We start from the raw sequence: 27395 nt of genomic DNA on the forward strand, positions 1-27395 counted from the left end.
CACGAGTAAAGGGATGGAGGAAACAGATCTGCAGAGGTGTGTGACGGGGAAACAGGGAAGAGATAAGAACAAAAAGAGACAGAGGCAGGGACGAGAGCGACGGGTTGGCGGGAAAATGTACAGTGAAACAGAAACAGAATAGCAGGGCTGGATGAAGAGCTGAGGCAGCGAGAGACAGCAATAGAGTCCCTGATGTGTTCTTATCTGCTTCAGAAACCCAGATTTCCAGACTGATAGCTGGAAAAAACCCCAGTAATCACAGAGAGGACCTCGGCCCCTTCACTCCAATCTCCCCACTACAGCCTCTCCTCCATCAACCTGAACTCCACCTGAAAGGAGTTTAGATTGAAAATGCCCAGTTCACTGTGACACTGACATAAAGTCTCTACATGCTCAATGAAATCTCAACATCGTGATGCTTATCTGGGTAAGTGGGACGTAGAAACCATGTTTTTGTCTCTCCCTGATGCAGACGAAGAGGAACAGAAGTTGCTTCAAGCTGTAAAAGGCTTCAATAACCAAAATACACACATCACCACCCAAACACTTATCGAACAGGGAATGACAGGCCGCATAATTGTGTCTGTCAAAGATGTCATGTACTTTCAATTGACATGACAGGGAGGACCGGGAGGGCTGGATAACTCACAATGTGTCTTTGTGTTTGATGAAAGGTTGGCATCCCCTGGCATCCAACCACAGCGTCGTCACTGTCGCATTGTTCATTGGTCTAGAAACACTGCTGTTTATCTGTCAGCCACTCTGACACAGAGCGGGGAGTGTGTAGTGATGTGTGCTTGGGGGGGGGGGGGTCACGTTGGGAAAAGCAGGAAAATCCATTAACAATAAAGGTTTCTGTGGACTGATGTGTGCATGTTTGTCTGTGATTACTGAGACCGTGGAGAGACATGCAGCAGGACGGACGGTACGGTGTAGAATTCAAACAGGACTCACATTGTCTGTTCTGAGCTTCTTGGCGGGGCAGCCTCCATCCACAGGATGTAGCATGTAATACAGTCGCACTTTATTGGCGTGTTTCCGACTCTGGAGGAGAGAAGGGGCAGAAAAATATTAGTAAAGCAGAAAGCCGTTTGATGTTTTGATGAGGTCTTCTCAGGTGCTGCCCCTTATGGAAAAGCCACATGAATTTCCCATCTTTTACCACATGTGGATGCATGTGTTCTACATTTGATCACACGTGTCACAGTACCACATCGTTTAGCATGTGGAACCATGTTTAGCACATGTGGAAAACATGTTACTACATGTTGTAACATGTCACAAATACTGCAGATTTTCACCATAACATATTCAACAAGTGCAGTTATGCGATTACTGACAAACACGGAAACAAACAACAAACTATATAGATGGGTTTCACATGTATTCCCAAAGATTTCACATGGCTTAATATATGGGCTTCACACACTACAAATCAAAAATGTTCAAAAACCATGTTTCCCACATGCCAGCACGTGTTCCATACATTTTACATGTGATTTTAACATGTTTTCACATGTTAAATTTCACATGTGATCATGTGATTTTGCACATGTGAACTTCATGTGGTTTTTCTATAAGGGGCAGGCCCTCAACTTCTTTATTTTACCTTGAACTAATTTATTTAAAGATGCTATAATGATAACAATAATAAATACAATATCACAATTATATATGAAAAATCACTTGAAACATAAAATACAATAATATAATTATGTATTATTTAAAAAAGAAAAAAAACAAAAACTGAAATATAAAACACAACAATATAATTATATTGTTATTATATTATATGATAATATCGTATATCATGATATTTGGGCTGGACTGTACACAATTTTGGATATCGCCCAAGCTGAGTCTCAGTGTTATACATATACTGACAGGTTTGAAACTGGATTAGACTCAGACTACACCTGGACTCAGGAGGCCTGAAAGTAATATCCCATTTTCACCCATTTCTATTATCATGTTTGTATGCTTTCACTCTGATTTCTGTGAAATGAAGAAAAAAGTGATATCAGAGGACTCATGAAACACCACACAAATAAGGGAAATCTGAACCAGAAAAAAGTGCTATAATGTATACTGCATACATTTATGTGTGAGTAATCATTTGCCATGTCTTCCTTCACATCCCCAGATATCACACATGTGGTAACTTAAACTACAAGGTTTACCTGCCTTTACGCAGGGGTCCAAAGAGAGCAAATTTAATATGAAGCAGTTTGCCCTTCTCCACAGGCTCCACAAACACTGAGCCATGATGAACTGTCAAGCCTCTGTTTGTCTAATTGTCTGTGCACTGCAGTTACTTTGTTTCACTTTACGTCTATAATATTATAATATCTATAATATTTTTAATAATAATGCATCAATAACAATATGAAAACAATATGTATATGTATATGAGACGTATACATAATACCTGGTGAACATAGTGGAGAATTTAGCAGCTAAACAGCCAGATATTTCCCTCAAAAACAGAGCTAAAAGAGAATGAATGTTGGATTAAAAGTCATCAGAACACACAAACACAACTCTAGGTGAATGATTATGTTTTCTGCAACTGCTGGACATCTAAGCAACTGTTCAACTCAAAAGGTGATGATGTCGTTGTCGTGTTTACACTTTGTTTCATATGGGCAACATCAACTGGTCTTCTAATTATTCCAAACAGCCTGGGAACTACATCACTCTCTGTTTACGCCATATTTCCCCACAGATATTCCACCCTGAAAGAGGATGTTTTAAGCCAGTGTTTTTTTGTCATTATTAATATTTTTGTTAGATACCAGACACTGGACAATGACAGGAAATGAAGAGAGAGACGGATGAGGAATGACATGCAACAAAGCTCCTAAATTGGACATGAGCTGGGGATGTTCATGGTCAGTGCCTTAAACCCTAAGCCTCCAGGGCGCCATTGAACAGAAAATGCAAAATCCAATTTTCAGTCCATAATCGTCCTAGAATACAATAATTACATTTGAAAGGAGTTAAAGTAATATGTCTGTAATCTGTGTTGGATTTAAATCTCCCAATATTTAAAAAGCAATGTTCGGTTGCAGCATCATGTTATTTTAAACACAGAGGGGTGACTCAATCAGTCTCTCACAGATTGGAACAGAAAATTAGAAGGATAAAGATTTCTAATACATAACATATACTGCATGTCCCTGTATCAAGAGTGATGTTGCCATATGTCCTCCCCTATAAGGGGATTTATTATTATCACATATATACTGATATATAAGTTTATAACATATACGAAATACCCACAGTAAAATTTATATGTGTACATATATTAAAAATATTTATCTACTGAATTTTTATATAAAATGTTTTGACTATATATTTTAACAATATATAATTAATTTATATATGTTTAAATTAACTGAAACAACATACATTTAAAAAGTCTATATGCATATATGTCTTTCTTATTCATTTCTCAATCATTATAAATATGTCTGTCTTTGAGGCGCCCCAGTGGCCCACCTGGTAGAGTGCGTACCACCGAGGCTCAGTCCTACCTGCAGCAGCCACGGGTTCAAATCCGATTCACGGCCCTCTGCTGCATGTCATCCCCCCTACTCTCTCTCTCTCCCTGACTTTCCTGTCTCTGTCTCTCTCTCACTGCGGCTGTCACTAAAAAGGTAAAAAATGTACTACACCTTGGTCTTTGCATTCTGGAAAAGTGGTCTAAGATTTTTTGGAACCCACTAATATCAACATATATTTACAGACTTTGGGACGGATATATGTAAGTACAATATAGGTCAACCAATATACTGATTTGAAGAATTGGAAATTGTTTTGGAAGAGATAAGTGGTGTCGGATCAGCCCTAAATAAATCATGACATAGTGGTTTGGTCAGCAAATTAGGTTTGCAAAATAAGCACTACAGTATATGAGTAAGTTATTATACTTTAAATATTTTTGCCAAAATCCCTTAAACAGAGAATTACCTAAAATAAACAAAACATCCATCCATCTTTTCCAACTCCTCAGAGTTACCAAGTCATCTCATGAGATGGAGCTATTTTTGGCATTTGCACATAGGACATATTCATACCACCCTCACTGGAAGGTGGAAGGTGACAACCTAGACAACCTATTCATGTTCCAACCATTCACCATTCAAAACTGCCCTCATAGTCTAACCTCACTATTTAAATACAAAGACTGGAATACAAATGTCAGCCTAGCCGAAGAATCCGTACAACAGAGACCTTAAACTACCCGCTGAACCCCCCCACTGCTGCACAGAGTAAACACTCTGGGTAATCACTGTCATGTATTAATAATATTGTGATGAAAAATTGCCACTTTAAGTGCTTTGCTTTCACAATTCAGGTAACTCCCTGATAAAATATGCTTTTAGAGCAAAAGGCCGAACGATATTGAACCAGGCTGAATTATTGTGTCGAGTTACATCAATCTGAGTCACGCGTTGTTTACAAAAAGACTCCACCTGAACATGGCACTTTGCTTTTCCTTCCCTTCCCCATACACACGCCTGAGTCAGGGATCTGTCTTCGATCTGTGCTGGGTAGAAGTCCCATCAAAAATAACAGAGCACTGTCAAATGAAGTGCACGCTGGCGCTCCCTGACACCGGATCAAATTGATAATTAGTTCACTGAGGCTGAAGCATGACTCTTCTTGGACCCCCTTGGATCTGATTGCACAGCCAGGGGTAAGGCAGGGGAAAGACAGACTTTGGATGGACAGATTAGATTAACTGAAACTGCTTCTGCTTCATGAGGAGAAGCTTTAGATGTCACAGATGTCTGCATCAGAGGTGATACGGCAGGAGGAGTGAAAACCTCCTGTGATGCTGTCACTTCATCGTCAAGGAAAACCACAGAAGAGTTATAGTTACACGATAGCGTCTAGCGAGGCATGGTGAAGAGGGGACAGGTGCCCGTCGTATTGCTCCATCAGGCATGACAGACAAACTCTTCCTGTCCAGTCAGGGGGTGAGGGCGAGGCTGCAGGAATCTATTTGTCTTGCCTGTCTGGCTTCCTGGCAGAGATAAAGCAACCTGATCTCCGTAGCTTCTTTGAGGAAAAATTGATCAATCTTGGAAAGCATGAAGGACACATGGCAGCTCACTCATCACACTTTTCATTAAAACCTGCCCTGCTTTCATCGCCTCCTTTGTGAATAAGTGCAGTATTTACAGTAAGAAAACGAAAATTGATAATGACACTTGTAGAAGAACAAAGCACATTCTGCCACTGTGTAAAAACCTGAGTCTTGTTACTTATGTATTTTGGGAATGTGAAGTGGTTTTATTCATGTAGTATTATCCACTGCAGCAGCAGCAGCAGCAGCAGAGATGATTCAAACTCAGAGAGAACAAAGACAGAAAATTTGAGCATTTAAAATTCAAATTTTCTCTCCAACTTACCACTAAATAATCAGAGTAAAATAATTCACAGGACTGCTTTTCCTACGATGGCAGAATCAGCTTTGTACTGTTCCAACTGTGTGTTCCTGTGTCTCAAAATATAAATTTTAGATTTATTTTGCCATGCAATTAAGGATAATGAATATGGGGAAAATGTTATTCCACATTTGTCTTTCATGGAGCACAGGAACAAGACAATCAACCAGAGTTTGACATCAATTTCCTATGAGGTCACTGCTGATAGCTACCACATCAAAAAGTCATCATTTTACAGTTGGCTGGGCATTGATTCACCTCCCTGAAATATTTTTTTTTTTTCCTTTTTCTTTTTTTGGTAAGCTGCAATCAATTGCACTTCTGGTGCACGTTATTTGTTATGTCCCCCCAAAGTGATTTTTTTACACACTGAGGTTACATCTCTTCTTTGCAGCAGAGAGATGTTTCTGCAGTGCAAACACTTCCAACTCCAAACTGGATACAGAGGCTCCACTTCACCCACTCACAGGAGACATTTCAGCTAATGGGCTATTGTGCACACTGGCCTTTAGAGTTGCCCATTTGAAAACCTATGTATTTGCTCATTATTCTAATTGTAATTGTAAATATGTGATATTTTTTCATTTATTTGCATAACTTCCTATTTACCAAGTGGGGCCAGCTGCATATACAATCACAACTACTTCTGCAGTCTGCTTAGCATCAAAGCAGTGTACATCAGAAGACAAAGACTGGTGCTGTAGGTCTTCCGAGCACTAACTGCTGCATTTTAAAAGGAGGTAAGATTTTGGTTGTAAGACTTCTCTTCCCCCCTAAGAACAGGAAACAAGGGGAAACAGCTGGTCTGGCTGTGTCCAAAGGAAACAAAACCCACCAACCAGCACCTCTAAATCTCATTAATTAAAATATCATAACATATTCGTTTAACTAGCGAAAGAACACGACACACTGCAGGAGGTGGATATGAAACGGTTACCTGTTTCACGCTATATCACGGTAGAAATGCCAGGCGGTTAGTATTACCGTTTAAATGATCACTATAACCGTGGCTGATTGACATGGTTAATTACTGTGGTTAATTTGGCTCACGTTCACATACGGCATCAACCAGCAACAGTCTCCCAGCCGCATGGGCGGCAAGCAATGTGGGTTTGTTATGTGTCAATCAAAACATGGTGGAAAGCAGTGACAACTCTGCTCCAGAGATTTTTTAGCCTTCTAAACTTTTTTACACCAAAGTTAGTGGGTGTAAGCTGTTTTTTTTTTTTTTTTTTTTTTTTTTTTTTAAAGTGAGGAAACCTGCTAAAAAAAAAAAGGCAATTGACTCCGTTTACACTAGCTAGACAAGTTTGCCTTTCTGTCCAGAGCAATGTCACATGACCACAGAGTGCACACACAGATGCGGGAGAGAAACAGTGAGCTGTAGCCGCTGAGCCTCTGTGTGAGACGCTTTGATCAGTGATTATGTGTTTTTGAAAAGGGCTGCAGCTCACCATTTCATCCTCGAGCACAGTGTAGCCACGGTGCTTCTGGTGTAACATCACGCTGGACAGATGACAGGAGTGTCTACTGTGTCAGCAGGAAAAATAAATAAATCTGTTATTCCCTCGTTTACACAGTGGACATGCAGCAGGCAAACCGAGTACTGATACTGGTCCCTTATGACATAGATGTTTTGGACATGTTATTATTTTGCTGTTTATTACTTTTTGAACATTTTCAGTCATTTTACCAATACCGTGCTAATACTGATAACCATGATAATTTTGGTCACTATAATCATGATACTAAATTTCTATACAGTTTCATGTCTAGCAGGAGGTTATGTGTATTTCTTGGCTAGGAGCAACAACTTCCTTGCTCTTGGTCAAGACATAGTCCTGCTCATGACCCTGCAAACCACTCATTTTCAGTTTAAGGTAACAGGAATAAGATGGTACTCTCTGGGCTGTAGTGTCCCTCTTTTGCTTTGTGCTCAATGCTATGATATATTAACTGACTGAAAAAACAAAATGTCAAACTATTCCCATAAGTGAAATATTTTACATCTCTACCTTGTTAACCATTTACAATGTTCCATTGTTCCAGTTTTTTTGTGGGATGAGGTCAGCTCGAAGAGTCAGGAAGTTCCCAAAACGAACGAGCGCTCTTGAACGAAGATGCTGTAGATGTAGTCCACACAGAACAGCTAGGCCACCTCTGTTAGAGCAGATGTAATAGCTCCTTAGAGGCAGTGTCAAGTATTTTCTGCAACAACTATTTCTAAATTTGTTATGGAAAACAAGTTTGACTAGCTTGTTCCATAACTGGTTCATTTGAAAATTTGATGAAAGTGTGCATTCGGAAAGCTGATGTCATTCATGTGGGAGTTTTTTTATCTTGGCTCTATTTTCTGTCAGCGGGTCCCCTGTCGCCTCCTCCCACTGTACTCTACCAAATGTTAAATCTGCACTGCATCTTTCAAACCAGCGAAACAAGCAGAAAACATATCGAGATATAACTGAGCTCTGTGTGCATACTAAAAGTATCTTGCGTTTGTGAGGTCAGCTTCAGTTAGATGTGGTGAAAATCATCCCACTACTGATCACAAAAGAGACAAAAATCCCGGTGAGCTGTATTAAACATGGTGAATGTGAAGACAGCAAATGGATATCATAAAAAGTGGTAGATTTTTGTCCACGAAAGTGTAGTCTTTCATAGCCATCGTAGACCGCGAAGACCGAACCAAAATGAGACGGCATGGTTTACGAAAGATTTTAGCTTTGGGTCATCATCTGTGCCCGCCCTAAAAGTTGTGTCGCAAAGTGTGGCTCCTGTCACCTAGCAATCTTGACAACCAGTAACTTTTTTTTCTCAAAAACTTGAGGTTTTAAAGCCATTGGTTTTAACAGTTGTACTATTAGCTGTTGAACTGAGATTAAAACCAAAAAAAACGTACATTTAGAAGTGTAATCCTCAGGCTCTCTGTCAGTGTTTGCTTTCATTATCTGCGCGCAATGAATCTTGGGATATATTGGCCCATGAAGGATCAAATGTGGCTGAGAAATGAAGGATCCAACAGATCATTTGAAGAAGCCTTCAAAATGTCTAGTCACGCTGCTGTGATGAAATCGGTCTTCAAATGCAGCCTCTGAAGAATGTGGCCCCTGAACTTGAACACAGCTAGAGTGTAGCACTAAGGATGGCAGTGGCAGTCGGTCCACCACTTTCACCCAGACTGAAACATCTCAACAAACTGGATGGGGTGGCTTTAAAGTTTGTACATCTATTAATGGTCTGCAGAGGAGTTTACTTATTGACTTTGGAGATTCCCTGACTTTTCCTCTAGTGCCACCATGAGCTTGACTTGTGATTAGTGGGACTGGGAGAACTTTCTCCTACCCCCTACTTTGATTGTGTTTGTTTATCTGATGTACTATACGGACTTGAGTGTCTGCAGGTAGCTATTCATGCCAAACGGAATCTAATGAACCGGAGGAAAGGAAGAATTCATTCATACACTACGTGATGTTTGGAAAATGGCATGGACAATTGTAAGGTATATGATTTGGAGTAAATGGGCCAAAACAAGCAGAATATTATAAAGAACTCAGAAACACAAGAGACTGAAGAAACCAGCAGGAAACACTGTGCAGGTAGATCAGTGAGAAGATCCATGCACTTCTGAGAAGCTGACTGATGGAAGATACACTCAAGTGACTGATGGTAGCCTGCAGGTCATTATACTGTATATTTTCCAACATACTAGCGATTTATTCTTGTACAGGTATGTTTGAGCCGGTCTGAAGATTCTTGATAAGAAGAAGGGAACCCTTACTGAGATTTTAACTGAACTATATTAGAACAGCTCCTCTGCAGAACATGCTTGTATGAGAGGGAAGCTAAGTGCACGCTTGACATAATCAGGGCCGAAGAAAAATCCATAATGCATTACCACTACATCAGTGAGCTGATCAGCACTTCTGTAGGCTCAGGCGTTCCACTCGCCACAGCCAGGGTGGGGGAGTACAAGGGACAAATACTAGACCAAATAAGACGGTAATACAACTGCCAATTATAAGCTAGCCTTGTTTCTAATTGGAAATAATAAAAAGTGACCCTTCTCATATACAGAACTGATATTCAGGAATATAAATGATATGTGGGGGAGGATGTGATGTAGTAGAAAATGTATGAGCGCTCTTCCATCTAAACAGCTGCCCAACAAGTCCTCCAAGCTGAACGAGCACATAGGTCATTGATATGATACACCACATAGGAGCCTCTCCTAAAATAGCACAATAGTGTACTGGACCTTTGTTGTCATGGTTACAATAATAAACACACTGTTAAACTTATGAAATGATCATGGTTTGAGGCTGAGGCACAAAACCTATCTAGTTAAGTTTAGGAAAAGATCATAGTTTGGGTTACAATAAGTTTGTCTTTAAGGTTAAAGGGTTAAGGGTTAAGGGTCAGAGTCGGGGTTATCGTCATGGTGACAATAATAAACATAATTAGGTTTGTGGAATAGTCGTGGCTAAAAGAAACAATGCTGCCCATCAGTTTCTCTGCATACTACATGACCTAACCAAGCAGTAACATTCCGGGCTGAAAAATGAAGCCAATACTGAAGTACCAAAAACTGCAGCTCCTTCAGTGGCCACTCGAAGCTGGCTCCAAAAGTGAGTCAATCCCCATAGACTTCCAAATTAAAACACCCAGCTTTACAGCAGAAATAAACATGTTTACCATCTGGCACAAAAACCGGTTTTGGTCTCCACGGCTAATTTCCTCCTTCATGACAACTGTACATGGGGTGAATTTTTATATAACTCACTTTTATATAACTAACGCCTCAGCTCCACATATGCCCTCCTCTTTGCTCATTTTTTGATCAGCCAGGAGTTAGGCACTGCCAAGATAACAACAGCGGAGCAGCTCACTCTGACCAGCTGCTGGCTTAAAATGCTCTTGAGCCAAGAACTTAATCCACACTGCTCCATCGTGGCTACCAGCTGCAGGCTGTGGTTGTACTGGGCAGCTCCCTAGTGTGAATATCTGTATGCATTTGAATGTGAAGCCGGGCAGCAGCAGAAATAATTGTGTCATGTAATGAAAATAACAACTTTCCCTGAAGGAAACACTGGACACGATTGTTTTGAAATTCCAAACGTTTCATTATGTGCACTTCGAAACACCATACAATGTTTTAAATCCGCTATTTAAAATTCCTTTTTTATGCAAAGTAGCACTGCTAGAGACTGAGCTTTTCAGGCATACGTTTTGGGTAGGATTAATTTTCTGTGATGCTACATAAATGGATTATTGAGTGTTGTATAGTCATGTGAATTTGTAATTTTTTTTTCAACCAAACGTACTGTGTGTAAACATTGCTATTCTGCTCATTCTTCTTTGTGTCTGCTTGTGTTTGAAAGTTTGGTTGAGCTGCTTTTCTCTCAGGAAACACTCTGAGGTCCATCTCATATGTTGACACCTACAACTGTGGTTGCATCAAGTATGAAAAGCAGACCAGTGGCTGAGAATAAAGTCGCACTGCGTCAGAAGAGAAAGAATTTTATTTTAATTCTGCCTTTCCAGAATAAAGTCAAAATGTCGAGAATAAACTTGACATTTCGAGATTAATGTCGACCTTTTGAGACAATATCAAACAAGCGCGTATGACTGCCTCTACAAGATGCCTTGTATCAACTGATGAAAGTTTACTTCAGAATCAGCTTTAGCAACAGAGAACTTCTTTCTCTTTTGGCTCATAAACACAGCGTAGTTGTCAGCATTAGGACTTTGAAGAAATTGTGCTGAAAAATGTGTCTGTTCAGAAGTAAAACCACACAAGCTTGGGAGGTCGCCGCATTCGTGCAAACTGAAGTAGCAGAAAATGGACAAATATTGTTGGTTACATCTCTCTCGAAGTGCATAATGAAAAAAAAAAAAAATCTTCCTCCTCTCATTTTTTTCTCATTGATGGCCTTAATACCCCTTCGTAGTTGTGACGTATTTTACCTTTATCAAAAAACTCTTGGCACATGGCCATATTATTGCGATTTTGAAAAAAAATTTTGATTAATTGCTCAGCCCTAAAGAACGGTAATGTTAACTGTGACAAAAAACAGGGTGTGTGGCTATGTACTGGCACTACCCAACAAACATACTGAGCTGCTTCACATAGTGGAGCCGCTAGCTCAGCTACAACACAGGTACCCACACTGTTACTCTATCAAAGGGCCATAAATAAGCTTCCAGTGACTGTCACCACACTCCCTGACAGTGGACAGAGAGGCCTGACAGTGAATTATCATGTCTGGTTAGCTCTGACTGGTCAGACAGTCTCCCCAGTGCCACCTGACCCCCCCACATCACACATTACATAGCAACGAGGCCACACCTCCTACAGTCGTCGCTCCCTCACTTCTGTTTTTGCGTTTTTTAAAAGTGCTGTCAGAGAGGGTTCAAGCAGAATTTGAGGGTATACTTACCCTTTAAAAAATGTGGGAGGACCATGGATGAGTCCACCCTGGGATATAGCATTAAATCCAGTTATTTAATGTTATTAATTACAGTGTTTCATAACGGGTCACAGAAGCCTCGTGCAGAACAAGGAAACAGCCAGGAGGTTTATTTAACATTACCTTCTCTGGTCAGTGACTTTAATTCCACCCATCCTCATGTGGGTAATTTTTCACCACCTCAGTGAAAATAACAGCTGCAGTTACTGTTTTTCAGCAAACTCGCTGGTCTTCCTGTTCTTTAAATCCATCCGTAGTGACGTCCTTATGTTTTAAAATAGATCTCTTGAGTTTTGGTTTTTTTTTCCCCCATGGGAAGAGCTGCTGCTTTTTCTACTGCATTTTATTAGCTCAGAGTGAAATTTAACTTTTGTGAACAAATTGATCATATTTGTGCTAATCATGTAGACAGAAACATGTTATTACCATACATTTGGGAACCAATGTGACAACTGAAAAAACATAAAGCAATGAGAAGAGGTGAGCTTGTCAAATGTGTTGCTGTAACATCAGCTATAGGCAGGTACTGGTATTTTTTTGTCTAGTCCTACAGAACGTCCATGTCTATTACAGAGCACATCCTGTAAGCTCCCAATGGTTAAAATCCAGTCTTGAACAAAGATGCTGATTGGTTGATAAACCATATGGGATAAAAAAAATGACAAATTGTGGCACCAGACACTCATTTCTGTTCTTGATGCCTCACATCTGCCAAGTCAGGCCATTAACACACTGGTATCGTGCAATCTGATCTCGACCAGGGCTGAAACTAACGATTATTTTTATTATCAATTACTCTGCAGATTATTTTCTCGATAAATCAATTAATCGCTTTAAGAAATGTCAGAAAACAGTGAAAAAAGTTCTGGTATAATGTATCACAGCTCAAAGTGTATAAACATGACAAACAAAGCATCAAACTCTTATATTGGAGAAGCTGGAATCCGCATGTGTTGACAGCTTTGCTTAAAAAATTAGTTAAATAATAATTAGTCAATCATTAAAATAGTTGGAGATTCATTTTTCTGCGATCGACTAATTAATGAATTGACTAATCGTTGCAGCTCTCATCTCAACATCAGTGAAGCCTTTGCGTCACAAACATCAGGAAACCAGACTCCTACGATGCTGAAAACAAGTTGATTTGTGTTAAAAACAGGCAAAATAGGTTTTTCTCAGTTGTCTTAAGAAAATAAGATTTTCAGACATAAAACACCTGATAACTGGCCTGTTTTGTCAACAAGTTGTCCTTCCTCTGCCTTGAGCGACTAGGCCAGAACCATTATTAGTACCATCTCCACTCGTCACAGCACTCTAAGTGCCTCAGGTTGACGCCTTACACAATGGATGTTCCTCGCTGCCTCCCTGATAATTTGTGGAGCTTTTTGCCCAAACACAGCCCTGAGTGTTTTGTGACTTGCACTATACCAGTGGCTGACTGATGCAGCCTCAGTGAGCTCTCTAATTATAGAAAGTCAGACAAAAACAGTTGTGACAGAGGTCGGGTAAAGTCTGAGACACTCAGGACCCGGGCTGAGCTGTCTTACTTAGCTGTCCCTGGATGATTTAAGCAGAGGGTTTCTGTGCTTACCAGTTAGCCCAGGGCTCTTCGCTGTTACTGACTGTTGTCGTAACCCCTCCAGTCTATAACAAAGCTCTTCACTGCATGGAACCCTGGGAAAAAGCATCGCAGTCCACACACAAACAGGCATTATCTCATGAATCATCACTCGTTTGCATCAGAACAGCAGTCTCATGTGGGGTTTTGTGGGGGGATTACAGTGTGTTTACTCAGACAGACCTCCAAGGATTTGATACTTCCCGTAGAGAACGTAACAAAGTTTTGTTGAAGCAGAGTAAAGAGGTTCAACTGTTGCTGAACATAATGAGCCTGCAGCACGTTTACCTGGCAAAGGGCATCACGAGCCCATGATTGATTTCCACTAATTGGCTGTTTTTGAATACAGCTGTGAAGATAAGCAGTCTTTACAGTGCAGGTCTCCAGTGAGCACTGAGAATAATGGTTAATGAGGAGAGGCTTAAATTACCACATGTACTCCATTCACCCAACCAGTCCAACCAAAATCACAATTGCGTATCACAATATCTGCTAAAATAATCACAATGAGATGGAGATTTTGGTTCAAATTAAAACATTTCTACAACTATTAGATACAAGACATTCCCATCAGTATCTAGCTGTCAATTGCTAATTAGCAAATGCTAAGATGCTAAACCAACTTGGTGTCCATAGTAAACATTATACCTGCTAAACGCCAACATGGTAGCATTGTCAAAAGAAGCATGTTGAGAGCATTTAGCTGAGGTACAGAGCTGTTAGCATGGCCATAGACACTTTGGGCACAATTATCCTGAAACAAGGCGCAGACAGAAATGCAAGCGAAATCTCCAAGAAAAAACACAAATGGGTATAATCACAGGTAATGGCGCAAACCAGGTAAACAATTCGTTGTTAGTGGGAGGAGTCCAGAATGAGTAGGTGGAGTCAGAGCCCAGCTTCAGTAATGACCAATCACATGAACTTCCTCTCATTCCTTTTAAAAGTGGCAACAGAGGGAAACAGACTGAGGTCTCAGAGAGAAAACGTCCATCTCAATGAATGACCTCAAGTAAAAAAAATAAAATACTCACAAATGTATTACGTTACAAATAGCTAACTTAAAACTAGCTAACTTTTGCAGTGCTGCAGTTTAATACATAGCTTCACTTTTAACTTTAACTTCAGTGCTTTTAAAATGTGAAGCAGCCAAAGAGTCTCTGACACAAGAACTAATGTAAAAATACACAAACAGGCAAATTACAAAACAACAGGAAATATAATAACAGAATTAAAGAAAGTAGAATTCAGTTTCTGAGCCAAGGGATCAGGGACGGGCTACAACACAGAGAAAATTCACATCTCGGTTTGGAGGCTTTTCAGCACGTTTTTGTCAGTAAGTCAGTTTTAAATGCTCAGAGGGAGGAACGGGAACTGAACCGTAAAGAAATTCAGCATGTTATCTTTCACTGCCATAGTGTGAAGACACCTAATGCAGTTGTGATACAAAACTTATTATACAACTCTTTAAAAACACAGAAGACTTTTAAAGTAATTCTGGAGATTCAAGGGAGATTTTCTTTTTATTGTTTTGTTTTCTATTCTGCAGCATGAAAAGTATTTACTGTGTGTGGAACACTTTGGCCTTATTTTGCTTCTCATTGCAACCACACGATATTGATGATGATGATGATGATGATGATGATGATGCTGAAAGATGATGTCGATTAGGATGACAATGATGATGAAAGAATGTAAATTGACCAAAAACTGTATTTGATAGTAATGTTTCAATCCTTATCAAGCCGTCCCCCTGCATGTAATTTATGACAAATGTGCAGTACAACATTATTTGTTCAATAGATTTTCTATTGACACTGACTGATAACTCAGGGCATGCTCTGCTTGCATTTCCTTACACATCAGAACTTGCCAATATCACAGCTCTGATGCTATTTCTGTTTTCAGCCTCCATAAGCACCTTTGAAATTCATCCTGCTCTCATTATGTCTGTTCTGTTCCATCACTTTGTTTCTCCCCCTGTTTCATGAGATTTATTCATATTTGTTAACTACACAAGCAGACTAAATGGAAAGAATTAAGGTCATTAAAAATAGAATCACAGACAACTGATTTCACTTGTGACATGAAGGCCAAGTGCAGATAAGTAATTGTGATTTTGAAGTTTTGGAAAAAACAAGATGTGGACTCAGTGGCTGGAGCTGCAGCATAGCAGTGAAGTATTCCCAGTGTTTTGTACTCACAGTGTGCTTTGTCAAAGTCATCCTGATGTGATTATCAGTAAGACCCCTCAGATGGTCTCTGAGAGGTGCTTTAGAAGGAATTAATCTGATAGCATGCAGCTTCACTGTGACAGCACTGAACATATCATTATGCAATAGTCGAGCAGCGCCAACACTGAGAACTGAGCCAACATAATAGAAATATAAAACACTATCCACAGTACACATAGTGGACTCTAGGGCTGTGCTGATGGACGATGATATCGGTGATCGACAACAGATCAATTGCTCATGCCTTTGCAAAAGTCGATAGACGATATTTGACCTGTTTTCATAATAATGTAGTAATTTATTATTATTTGTAGTGTTAAATTAATATTAAATTGTATCTACCCTGCCACTGTTTCAGGTATATAGCCACATATGACCATGCTTGCATGGTCACACACACACTCCGATCAGCTGACTGTAATGAAGCTCCACTTGTTGTGTGTAGGTGCTGCGCTTTTGTTTTACGAACAGAGGAGATCTACAAACAGACGGGACATGCCATTTAGATCGGTTTTCCCAGTCAATGAGAGAGACACGTTATTTGTGCTTAATCCCTATAGTGCTCATCCATCACCATGGATATTACAGGTCAAGCAGTGGTCCGTCTATGGTTTACACAAATATGTAACATCATCTTCCAATAACATAAAAGCTGGATAGAAAAGGCCATTGTTCTGTTATGATTATAATATTATAATAAAATTATATTAAATTAATATAATATGTATTTTATGTTCTGTTTGTACTTCATGTGTATTCAATGACCCTGAGTCAAAAAAACAAAGAAAACATCTTGCATCAACTCAGTATCCAGCATATTTTAACAGATAAACAAGACTTTTTTTGGAGGGGGCATTTTCATGGTTAAAACTGGACTAATCAATATTGTTTTATAGAAGCAATGGATCAAATGACTATTTGTAGTGTGTAATGGTGTCAAACCCACAGACAAATATTGCCTGACTCTGCAGTTCTCCCCAGCTCTAAAGAGCATTTTAGGGTCTTTCAGCTCAGTTTTATGGCCGGCAGCTTAACTGTTGTAGTTCACATGATTATTGACCTAATTTCAGACTCCGCAGGAAGCTGTTTTTAGCTCTAAAAACCAACTATACCAACTAAACACCACCTGCAGCATCAATATTGGTCTTCAAATGAAGGTGACTGTTGCTCTCTGAGTGCTGGATGGAGGCAACCGTCTGTTAGCCATTAATGATGAAATATTGTGCTTCCAGATTGTTGTGCTGTTCTCATGTGGCCAAAATAAATCGTGTTGTTTGAAGTTGTATTTAAAAAATACACCTGTTTCATGAGACTTTATTCACCATATTGATGAATCAATGCTGACAGGCACAAACAGTCATACCGCATTTACAACTTATCATATTTATTTTGACACCCACCAAAATAGCTCTACCTCAGCTTAAAACAGATGTTCTGTTCTTGTTTATTATTTTGCAGTTTAAAAATCTGATGAAAGGCAGCTGAGAGTGTGTACTGACTGCACGGTGTAGCTACCGTAGAGGTGGATTCCTGTGAACTCAAATACACAGGAGAAATGACTAATGACCAAGAGTCAGATTTTCTTAAACTGTGGTAAACACTGCTGTTCAGGAGACACTTTGTATTTCAGCAGTGAGCGAGACATGGACACAGCAGCTTTAGATCTGTGTGTGTTGTGAGAGAGCCTCAAAGACAAGCCCGAGTAAACAGGGAAGGAAACACCGTTCAGGATTTGTGCTGTATTATTATTGGTTTTATAGCCAGCTTTAAAGGAACATGGTATTTGCAGGGAGGACACTGTACCACATCACTCTTCACACTGAATCCTGAATTTATAAGAGGCCTGTTTACATGAAATGAAAAATGATGGAGGACTAATGGAAGTGGCTGAGTGTTGGAGCATCAGTGCTCCTGCTGAGCTCCAGCTGGAATCGACCTATCCATCAGCACAACCTGCACTCTTCGTACCGGTACCACTGGGCTCTAATATGTTGCCCCAACACCTCTTAATTCAAATCATTTTCCCTGTCATCTTACATTTGTCACACTAATGTCACACCAAAGTATCCAAGCCTCACTTCAGCTGGTTCAAACCAACATAAGCAATTGCAATCAGTGCATAAATCAAAGCAGGCATTCAATTTGTTTCTCAGGACAAGGACCAACTTAATTCTTCACTGTTGATCGTGGTGCACATTGGAGGCTGGATTGGGTTTTTCGTACATGAGCCAAATCTTCTTGGCAGCAGGCGCAGGATTGTTGAGCAGATCACTAGACAATGCGGGGAGAAAACCCTGAGACAGCTGACAGAACGCTGTCACGAAAGTAGGCCATGCAGTCAATCCTCAAACTCCCACTAAAAACACGGTATCGACCACGAACAAAATCCTGTGAGATCAAAGACAAAAGACCCCGTCGGCTTTATGCAACATCCCACATTAGAAAGCAAAAAAAATGCGGCTGTTTCACTGGCTTCCAGAGGAATGACATCATATGGATGTTTATGTTGCCTCAGTTGTACTTTTACCTCACAGACAATGTCAACTGCAGAGCTACAGAAACAGAGCAATGGATGATACACACGTCTGCTTCTTCCTTTCTATCCATGACCATGCCAACCTGCTGTAAAGAAAGAGTTTTGGATATTTCAAGGAAACAGTGCATAAGCAGAAACAGCTGTAAAGAGTAAATATATTATGATTCTGTGGGCGATTTGAGCACAATGTCTTCCTGCGAAGCCTGAGGACTTTTCACTCCGCTGATTTTCTTTTTGACAACTCCTAATATTATATCTCATTCCCATTCCCCAGAGCTTAGAAAGCTTTTGTTCTTCTCTCCATCAGTGGATTTCAGGATGATTTCTCATGAAAGTTGGACTGATGAAAACGGTGTGTGAACACTGCAATACAAAGTGGAGACTACTTCCCTCTTACACACTGTATGACAAAGGCCAGCCTTCGCAAACCACAATGGAAGCCCATATGTTAATGACCAAGATGCTTCTCAAGAGGTAGGTAGTTATAATAAAGAACAATTTTCACTTTTACTCAAGTGCATTTTGGGAGTTCAGTCAGTTCTTTAAATTGTTAAATCCTCATACACTATTGCACTTTATCTTCATCTTTATTCATTTGATCCATCCTTTTGACCTTGATCAGTCGCACCCCACCATGACTCAGTTTATGAGTAGGTAATTATATTCCTTTACCAACTACTCAAGCAAAGGTAATTACTTAAACCACTTAAAACCTCCACATCCAAAAGTAATATTTTCTGTATTCTTCATATATTTAACATACTGTGTAGACATAAAATGATGATGTTATGAGGGAGTCAGCATCATGGATTTGGTTTCTCTGCGTTTACCTGAAATCTGCTTCATTTTTATTCAATCACTCAGGAATCAGTCAGCCAATCAGAAGAGAGGCTCAGGGCCTGCTCTCCCTGAGAGGCTCATTGACCTGTTGTTACTACAGCTCCAGAGAGAAGCCTGAGAGAGGAGATATTAAACTACATTAAGATGGATTATGGTATGGTTCTTATGGATCAACACTTAAAAATATAACACCAGAAAAGTGTAAAATATGGGACCTTTAATATGTGATATTCTTGGACTTTTTGTAGGTTCAGTAAACCGTCTGCAGCTTTTATTCTAAAGGGTGATGGGGTCAGGGACCTATGAGGATGGGGAACTTAAAGAAAGTATTTTCTCTAGAGATTTTAAAAAGAGTCTTGCAAACCTCCAAAATACCTCAATCAAAGCCTGTAAAATATGTTAATGACTACAATTTTCTCACTAAATGCTTTCGGTGCGCTACATCCTCTGTATTTATGCACAGTAGCCGTAATGCACTAAATTATCATAGCATGCAACAAAACAATTTTACCATGCCACCAAAGGCGAGATTCTCAATGTTGAAAATCCAGCTTGTTGTTTTGAATTTGTGCCTTGTAGGACTGGAAGCACATATGGGGACTAAGCGGAGGGGGGACTTATATTGAAATTAAAATCCTGCCCGGGATTATGAGCTGAGTCATGCCAAAACTGTAAAAGAATTCAATCTGAGTGTGAGTGGAATCTGCATCTCACGCTCTTTTAATTTGACATGCTTCATCGGCTAATCGCCTCCCTGTCACAAAGATTCCGGGCTGTTTCAAACTCGTTTTATCTTTCCAAGAGCCGAAAGGAACGTTTCACCTATCTCTCTCTCTCCGCTCACCATAGCCGTTTTTTAAAGGGCGGACTAACGACTGATCTCTCAGGACTATTTCTATTAATAACCCCTCCTTCGCTCCACTGTTTCCCAGTGAGACAGGCTCATAATTAAACAGTGTAAACGCTGCTGCATTAGAGTGAACTAAATAAAAAGGGCTAAGCATTCTCAGCGGTGCAGTTTTTGCTTACACAAGAAGCTTTGGACCACTTTTCTTTGTGCCAACATGTTTGGAAGCATTTTAATTACCATCTTCGTGTGTGTTATTTGCACATTGCATGGAGACAGATTCCTGAGGATGTCACATTTGTCATTTACCATTTTCATTTAAAGAGAAGGACTGTTACAAAGAGGCAAAGTAGCTTTACTTTTGATTATGTTTTCCATTCTGCACTGATCAGCTCATTGGAACAGCACTTTTCAGCCTCTTCAATTATCAGCAGGCAACATGATGATTCAGTCTTATTTCACTACTGTAGATGACTTTCTGTCAGCACTAGAAATGGCTAATATTTCCATCCCATTAACTCCCAAGCCTATGAAAATGACAGGAGATGATCGATGGGTGCGGCATGGGCATCACTCTCGCAGACGCATACAAGAGTATCTACAAAACTCTCTGACCGACTATTAGGAGACCACACTGGGCTAATGATGCATGACAAGTAATTAAGAAGGGATCATGGAAATTAGTTTCTTTCTTTATCTGACAAACATGTTAAACTTATGACTGAATGCAGCCGGGACCCAGCAGGACTGCACACAAACCGCTGGTGCTGCAACTTTGGCCTTCAGGAAAAGGCAGTCTCCTGTGTAAGTATACATTCATTAAAAAGGACTTCAAAGCACTGACGTATATATGTATGTATGTATGCTGGTGCATATATGCTTACTTTTTCAAGGTGGCAGTTGTGATGGGTTTACAAATGAGCTGTATGTTTGCTGACTGCAGGTGAAAAGTAATGGGGAAAAAATTCAAAAGGTTCCATCCATCCGTTATCTATACCGCTTATTCTTATAGGGTTGCGGCAGGGTTGGAGCCAATCCCATCTGACGTTGGGCAAAGGCAGGTTACACTGTGGACAGGTCGCTAGTGCATTACAGGGCAGACAAACAACCGGTCATGCACACATTCACACCTATGGGCACTTTTAGAGTTGCCAATTAACCTATCGTGCATGTTTTTGGACTGTGGGAGGAAACTGGAGTACCTGGAGAGAACCCACGCAGGCACAGGGAGAACATGCAAACTCCCCACAGAAAGGCCCCAGGCCCGGGATTTGAACCCAGAACCTTCTCACTGTGAGGCGACAGTGCTAACCACTGTAACACTGTGCCGTCAATGTTTAGAGCTTTCCTTATTTCATTCCTGAAAAAATCCACTTTGTATCTGTTTAGAGATAAAATCTGAACCAGAAAGCAACTACTAGTACTCCTACTGGGCCACTGTGCTTCACTAATCCTCTCCTCTAAAAATCAATATTTGTAAAGGTCAAACAGAGCTGGCATGGAAAATGCAGATTAGCTCGTCAATAGCTGACACACTCTCCTACACCCAGAGGCTACGATGTGGTGATGAGCAGATGAAACCACGAGAGTGGAGGGAGGAGTAGAAGCTCAGGGTTTACTAAATGTTACACTGAAGACCTTCTGGGGTCACCCAGAGATACATAAAGTACTGACTCAACTCATAGATATCCACTCTCTTAAATTGTACATGCAAAATATGAGGATATTTCTATGTGTCACATTTGTTCTCATACAGATGGTGACAAAGGAAAAAACAATCAAGTGTCTAAGCCGGGTGACTAGAACAGCTTCAGTGCTCCTTGGCAATGATTCTCAGTGTCTCTGAACTCTACTCAAGGATGAACACCATTCTTCCTAAAGATATTCTCTCATTTGGTGTTTTCATGATGGTGGTGGAGAGCGCTGCCTGACACTTCAATCCAAAATCTTCCATAGGTGTTCAACTGTGTGAAGGCATAATTTTCATACTCATCCAACCATTCAGTGACCCCTTGTGCCCCATGGATGGGGGCATTGTCATCTTTTGACAATGAGTTGACAAATGAGTTGTTTCTCCACATATTTTTTACATTTTCCCTTTGCTTTGTCACCCATCTGTATTTATCTATCTGTTAGTGACAGGGTATCTCAACTTGTTCTTTCTATGTGGTGCTCACACGCTTTAGTAGGCAAGCATGCGTGAAAATGAGGATGGATAACACCCTTGCAAAAAAGTGGCTTTTTCCAAATGTGTTAATTACATTAACTAGTTTTCAGAGGCATATCTTCGTGGAAGCAGAAATCTCTTTGAAACCACCTTTAATGAGCTGAGCTGAGCTCTGATACACTGTAGCAATGCAGGAGCAGAAGGATAATGACAAAAAGGGAGTTTGGAAAACATTTTATTTGGAGCTTTGATATTTCCAGCACTTTTAAATCATGAATTTGATGCACGTCTCATCAATGAACAACATATGTGCATAATTTCATGATGACTGAGAAATAATGCAATCACAGGCATTTATATATCTGTGCAAAGGCTGTGTATGTATATTCCTGTTTTTGTACTTTTACAACAGTAACAGCCACCATGAATGAAGAAGGCAAATGTTTCTGAGCCAGAGTGTACATTAGTATGAGCAGGGATAACCAATGCTTGGAAACATTAGACTAAGATTAGCTAATGTTATCCACAGCTCCTTCCAGCAGTGTTCATTTTATCAACAAAAACTGTGACGAAACTAAATAAAAAATCTTTTTAAAATGAAAACTGTAATGCAAGTTCTGCAGAATCAATGCAAAGTCCTATTCATTGATCCACTTGCTTCTGTACAATCACAAATTATACATTCCTGATTAGTATCAGTAATCAAGTATTTTAGAATATTGTAGATATTTCATTTCATTATGTGAAATGCTTAATTTCATTATGTTTCATTATGTTTCTGATCTAAATGTAAGTCACTGTTATCGTAGTTAAAATGTTGTCAGTCCTGCCCGTCTGTAACGTTAATAGACAGTGTTAATTTAACAGGATAACACAATGTGTCTGAAAAGTGTTATTTTTCTCTTAAAGTCCCAGATTGAAGCTGAGAAAAACTGACAGAACATAAACAGGGCTGTAGCTGAATATATTTGCATGTCATATATATATATGTATATATATATACACACCTTACAGTAGGTTTACTGTTTTTTTTGTCTTTTTTGCACAACCTCAGACAACCTAAAAATAGTGTTGTCATTGATGTTATTGTGTTGTCTATTGTTCTTATCTTTATTTAAATTTTTTTTATGCATCTTAATTCTTTGTCATTTTTTCTCCCCCTGGTATTGAAAATGGTATCGAGTATCGAGTATCTTCCTGGGTATCGGTAACGAGTTTGAAATCCTAGTATCGTGACAACCCTACTCCCAACATCATAAATGTCATGGTCACAAATGAATACATTTTAAAAATCTCTGCCATTTCCATTTTCACTCTCACCACAGCTCCTCCTTCGCCATTTCAATTTTCCCTTTCGCCAGCTTACACTCCAGTGAACTGCGTCTTCACCTCCACACACCTATGTTTAACTCAACCACTAATACTATTACTGTCTGTATCTGCATGTGTTAAAATCTCCAGTGTGGATTTATTACCCATAGTTTTTCACTTAGGATGAAAGAATGAATATGACGGACATTACCAGACGGCAACCACATGATTTGACCCTGAATGACACAGCAGTCTGACAGCAAGTGTCTGCAATGTACAAGTGTTAGAAACTGGGGGAAAACTGGGATGGGACAGTCATGCAGGCATCCTTGAGGGCAGATGATATATAGCCAAGTGCAGTTATTAGGCCCTGTGGTCTCCTCCACGCATATAAAGCTTCATTCATATTCAACAGCCTGATTGAACTGCAGCAAACAAGCCATATAGGTGCAGTGTGAGGCAGTGGCTCACATACAGGGGAGAGGAAGTAGGCGTAGAAGCATCATATTTAAACAGTAGAAAATAATACTTGGGGGCTTTTTCCTTCTTGGACAACATAATAAGACAGGTTCATGACAACAAGATCCCTTCTGTCACAAGAAGCATGGGCATAGATGATCGGTATCCACATCAGCTTTCACTAATATACCAAACTTTCTGACCCTGACTCCAGAAAAAAAACTCTCCACATGGCCCGAGTGTGTAGTCACATGCTACAAAACAGTGGTTCCCAAGCTTTTTACCTGTTAAAATGAAGTAATGGCTTCTTTCAGCCTCAGATCACATTGCACTGTCGATGAGTTACGTGCAGTTCTACCAAAAAGTGATTTTGTCTTCCCACACTGTTTCATTCGCATATTTTCAGAGAGCCAAAGAAGTGAGATGGTCCAGTAGTTAGGAAAAAATGAAAGAAAAAAAACTGATATAATTTTGTGAAGCAGAACTACTACTACTAACAAAGCTTTCAAGCCACAGCAGGATAACAGTGTGAGTCATGTACTAAGAGTTATTATATTTGATGATGTACTTTAAGGTTACACTGTATATCTGTTGAACTCCCAAACCCATCTACTCCTCTTGCAAACCGGCCGAGACAATTGTAGTACGGTCGGCAGCACAAACAAAATAGCATATAAAACAGTGATATGCAAATTCACTTTGCAGAGCGAGATAATGGAAACCAATTAGTGAAGACATGAAGTGGACAAAGAGCACAGCAGTCAGTACAGCACAAGTCAACCAAACACTGAACCCCATGCAGCCGAATACTGCTATTAGTCACTGTGGCTGCTGCTTCTCCAGAGTCCCCGAGAAAATGATTATGCTCTGTATTATAAGAATCATCATGAGTTAATGTAGTGAAAATACAAAATGTGAACCTGGTACGAGTAAAACAAACACAGGAAAAGTCAAACATGCTGCAGCTTTTGTATTAGTATTTTGGTGTTTTGCAAAGAGTCTCCCTCAAGCTGAAAAATACCAGCTGACAGGAATTGTCAGCGGATGAGGGAAATGAAACTATTCTGGCTGAAATGGCTGAAACACACAGTACTGTGGATGGATGGAAATGTGCTAAAGTTAGTCCACTGTGGCATGTATCATGTATGCTCCTGAAATACACAATTTATAGGCTCCCACTCTTTTAAATGAATCACACTGAAAGAACTGGACACAAATATATTTCATTTTGGTTGTGCCATGGCTCAAAAACTGCTGATTGCATTTAAATAAATTATGTTCACTCAGCCTCCAAGTTGTGTCTGGATTGTGCACATTCCCAGCGACCTGCTGCAGTCAACAGATTCCATACCATTTAAATCTAACTTAACTTATACAGAGCTTACATTTAAAGAGGCAACAGGCAGCTGTTTTCAACTTTTATCATATAATATACATATATAATGTGTAAACATTTTCAAAGATTTTCAACCCCTGCAGCGAGGGAGCCCACAGGGCTCTTTGTGGGCCCAGACACTCATCAGCAAGCTCCCCTCCGAGGTCTGGCTCCATGAGGGTGCCCCCGGAGGAGACCCCGAACACGCCAGAGAGATTACATATCTTATCTGGCATAGGAATGCATCGGTATCCCAAAGGAGGAGCTGGAAAATGGACGTCTGGGCTGCCTTGCTTAACCTGCTGCCACTATGACTCAACCCTGGGTAAGCAGCAGAAAATAGATGGATGGGTGGACATAAATAATAATATAAAAAGAATGCAATAGATTCAGCTGTGGATTTTGTAATCCTGAAGATTGCAAAGTGTGATCCGGCTGTGGAAGGCTGCATTTCTTGACTTTATTAGAGAAAAACTTTAAAACGGGACATACTTGCCAAATGTTATAATGATAATCACGTCTGAAATGAGTAAACTGAGCAATTCATTATTTGGCGATAATCAGTTGTAGGGATGCTGCAATCACTGATACCAATACCAATCATCTATGAGTGAGATGGGCCGATCCACGGCCGATACCGATCATTTTTGACATCATTACAGATGGCGGACATTATATCCACACAGCTGACATGTTTTGTTTTAGTGGCCTGTCACGCACCGGCAAATTCAAGAAGGTGGGAGGAGGGACTACAGCACACAGCGCCTCTCTCAGCAGCAGACGCCAGAGTATTAACCACAGGTGATCGGTTTTGAGGGGATCGGTGACTAGAAGTATTAATTCCGATCTACCAATCACATATTTTTAATGAAAAACAGCCGATAATGATCATCAGCCGACGGACAGTGCACATTTATTTGCCTTCATGAGCTGCGATATCTGTTTGAAAATGGTTCCTCAACATTAGTATGCTACCAGTGCAGTTACATTACAACTCCTGCACCTTGGTTAATGACTACTCCCAGGTCACTCCCCATTCCATTTTCTCTGTGAAGTAACAGGCAGTGGTTTAAATAAAGCTCTCCTGCAGCGCTGGTAGCAGGGCAGCCTGTCAAGAGAGGCTGCGGCCCACAGTCAATCCAGAACACATGCAAAGAGACGGATGCATAAATTAACATGAGCCACACGAGTCTTTGAACTGTGAACCAGAGACCACTCTGATCCTCTCCACAGAGGAGTGCTGGCTTTGATGTGTTTAAAAAGAAGGTTTAAAGATCAATTACATCTCCGGTCTCTGCTGTCACACAAGGACTGCAACTTTAGAGTTTAAAGTTTGATTAAAAGCAGTGTATGAAAATTCAAAGGGACACTGACTAGATCAGAGATCACCATATTAGTGTAAGTTAGACAAGCGGTCTGTCAAGATGTTTCAGCTGAATGAGGGGAGGGGGAGTATGGAGACATGGAATGAATTTTTAGGTTTCAAAACCGCTCCATTGTTTAAAGAAATAAATACATTATTCTAATCCTTATTCTACTCAAAGAATATCTCATATATACAGAGGTAAATCAGGTCAGTACTACACTTTTCTACTTTTGGCCATTGAAACCAAAAGTGTTTTAGTAAGTAGCCATCACAATCCATGCATCTTTACACAGTGATATTAACAGATGTCTTGCAAGACCCTGTTGTTCCTTTAAGTGCCAAGTGCACGCTGATGCAATGTTTCTGATCACATATTATTTTTAGTCTTATCCTACATGCCTCAGTATGCTTCAAACACAAGCCATAGAGCACATCATCCGACCATTACCACGGCTCCAGACTGCAACCAAAATAGTCTATAGACTGCAGGCGGATTTGGTGCCCTGCATGTACTGCATTATAGTTGAAAGTATTTTTTTTTTTTTCCTTCACTGGATCAGTCTGTCTGACTACTTGACCTTTCATCAGAATATAGGTGCTGACAGACAGAGACACTGAGCTAGCTCAGCACCCGTGCTTGAGGTATGAGGGCAATGCTACATTGTGTGCGTAGTAAGCAATGCGGCCCGTTCATTGCAGACAACTCTAAACTTGTTACC

General features: G+C 40.1%; 1 protein-coding gene across 1 annotated transcript in view; it reads right to left on the reverse strand.

The window, feature by feature from the left end:
- zmat4 (zinc finger matrin-type 4) overlaps positions 1–27395 on the reverse strand; it is a 144873-nt gene that overhangs the window by 93543 nt on the left and 23935 nt on the right. The window contains exon 3 of the mRNA XM_022752943.1: positions 955–1044. Within this exon, the coding sequence (XP_022608664.1) occupies positions 955–1044 (90 nt within the window). The remainder of the gene's footprint in view (positions 1–954; positions 1045–27395) is intronic.

This window comes from Seriola dumerili, unplaced genomic scaffold, assembly GCF_002260705.1.
Source record: "Seriola dumerili isolate Sdu_G_001 unplaced genomic scaffold, Sdu_1.0 BDQW01000017.1, whole genome shotgun sequence".
Taxonomy (NCBI): Eukaryota; Metazoa; Chordata; class Actinopteri; order Carangiformes; family Carangidae; genus Seriola; species Seriola dumerili.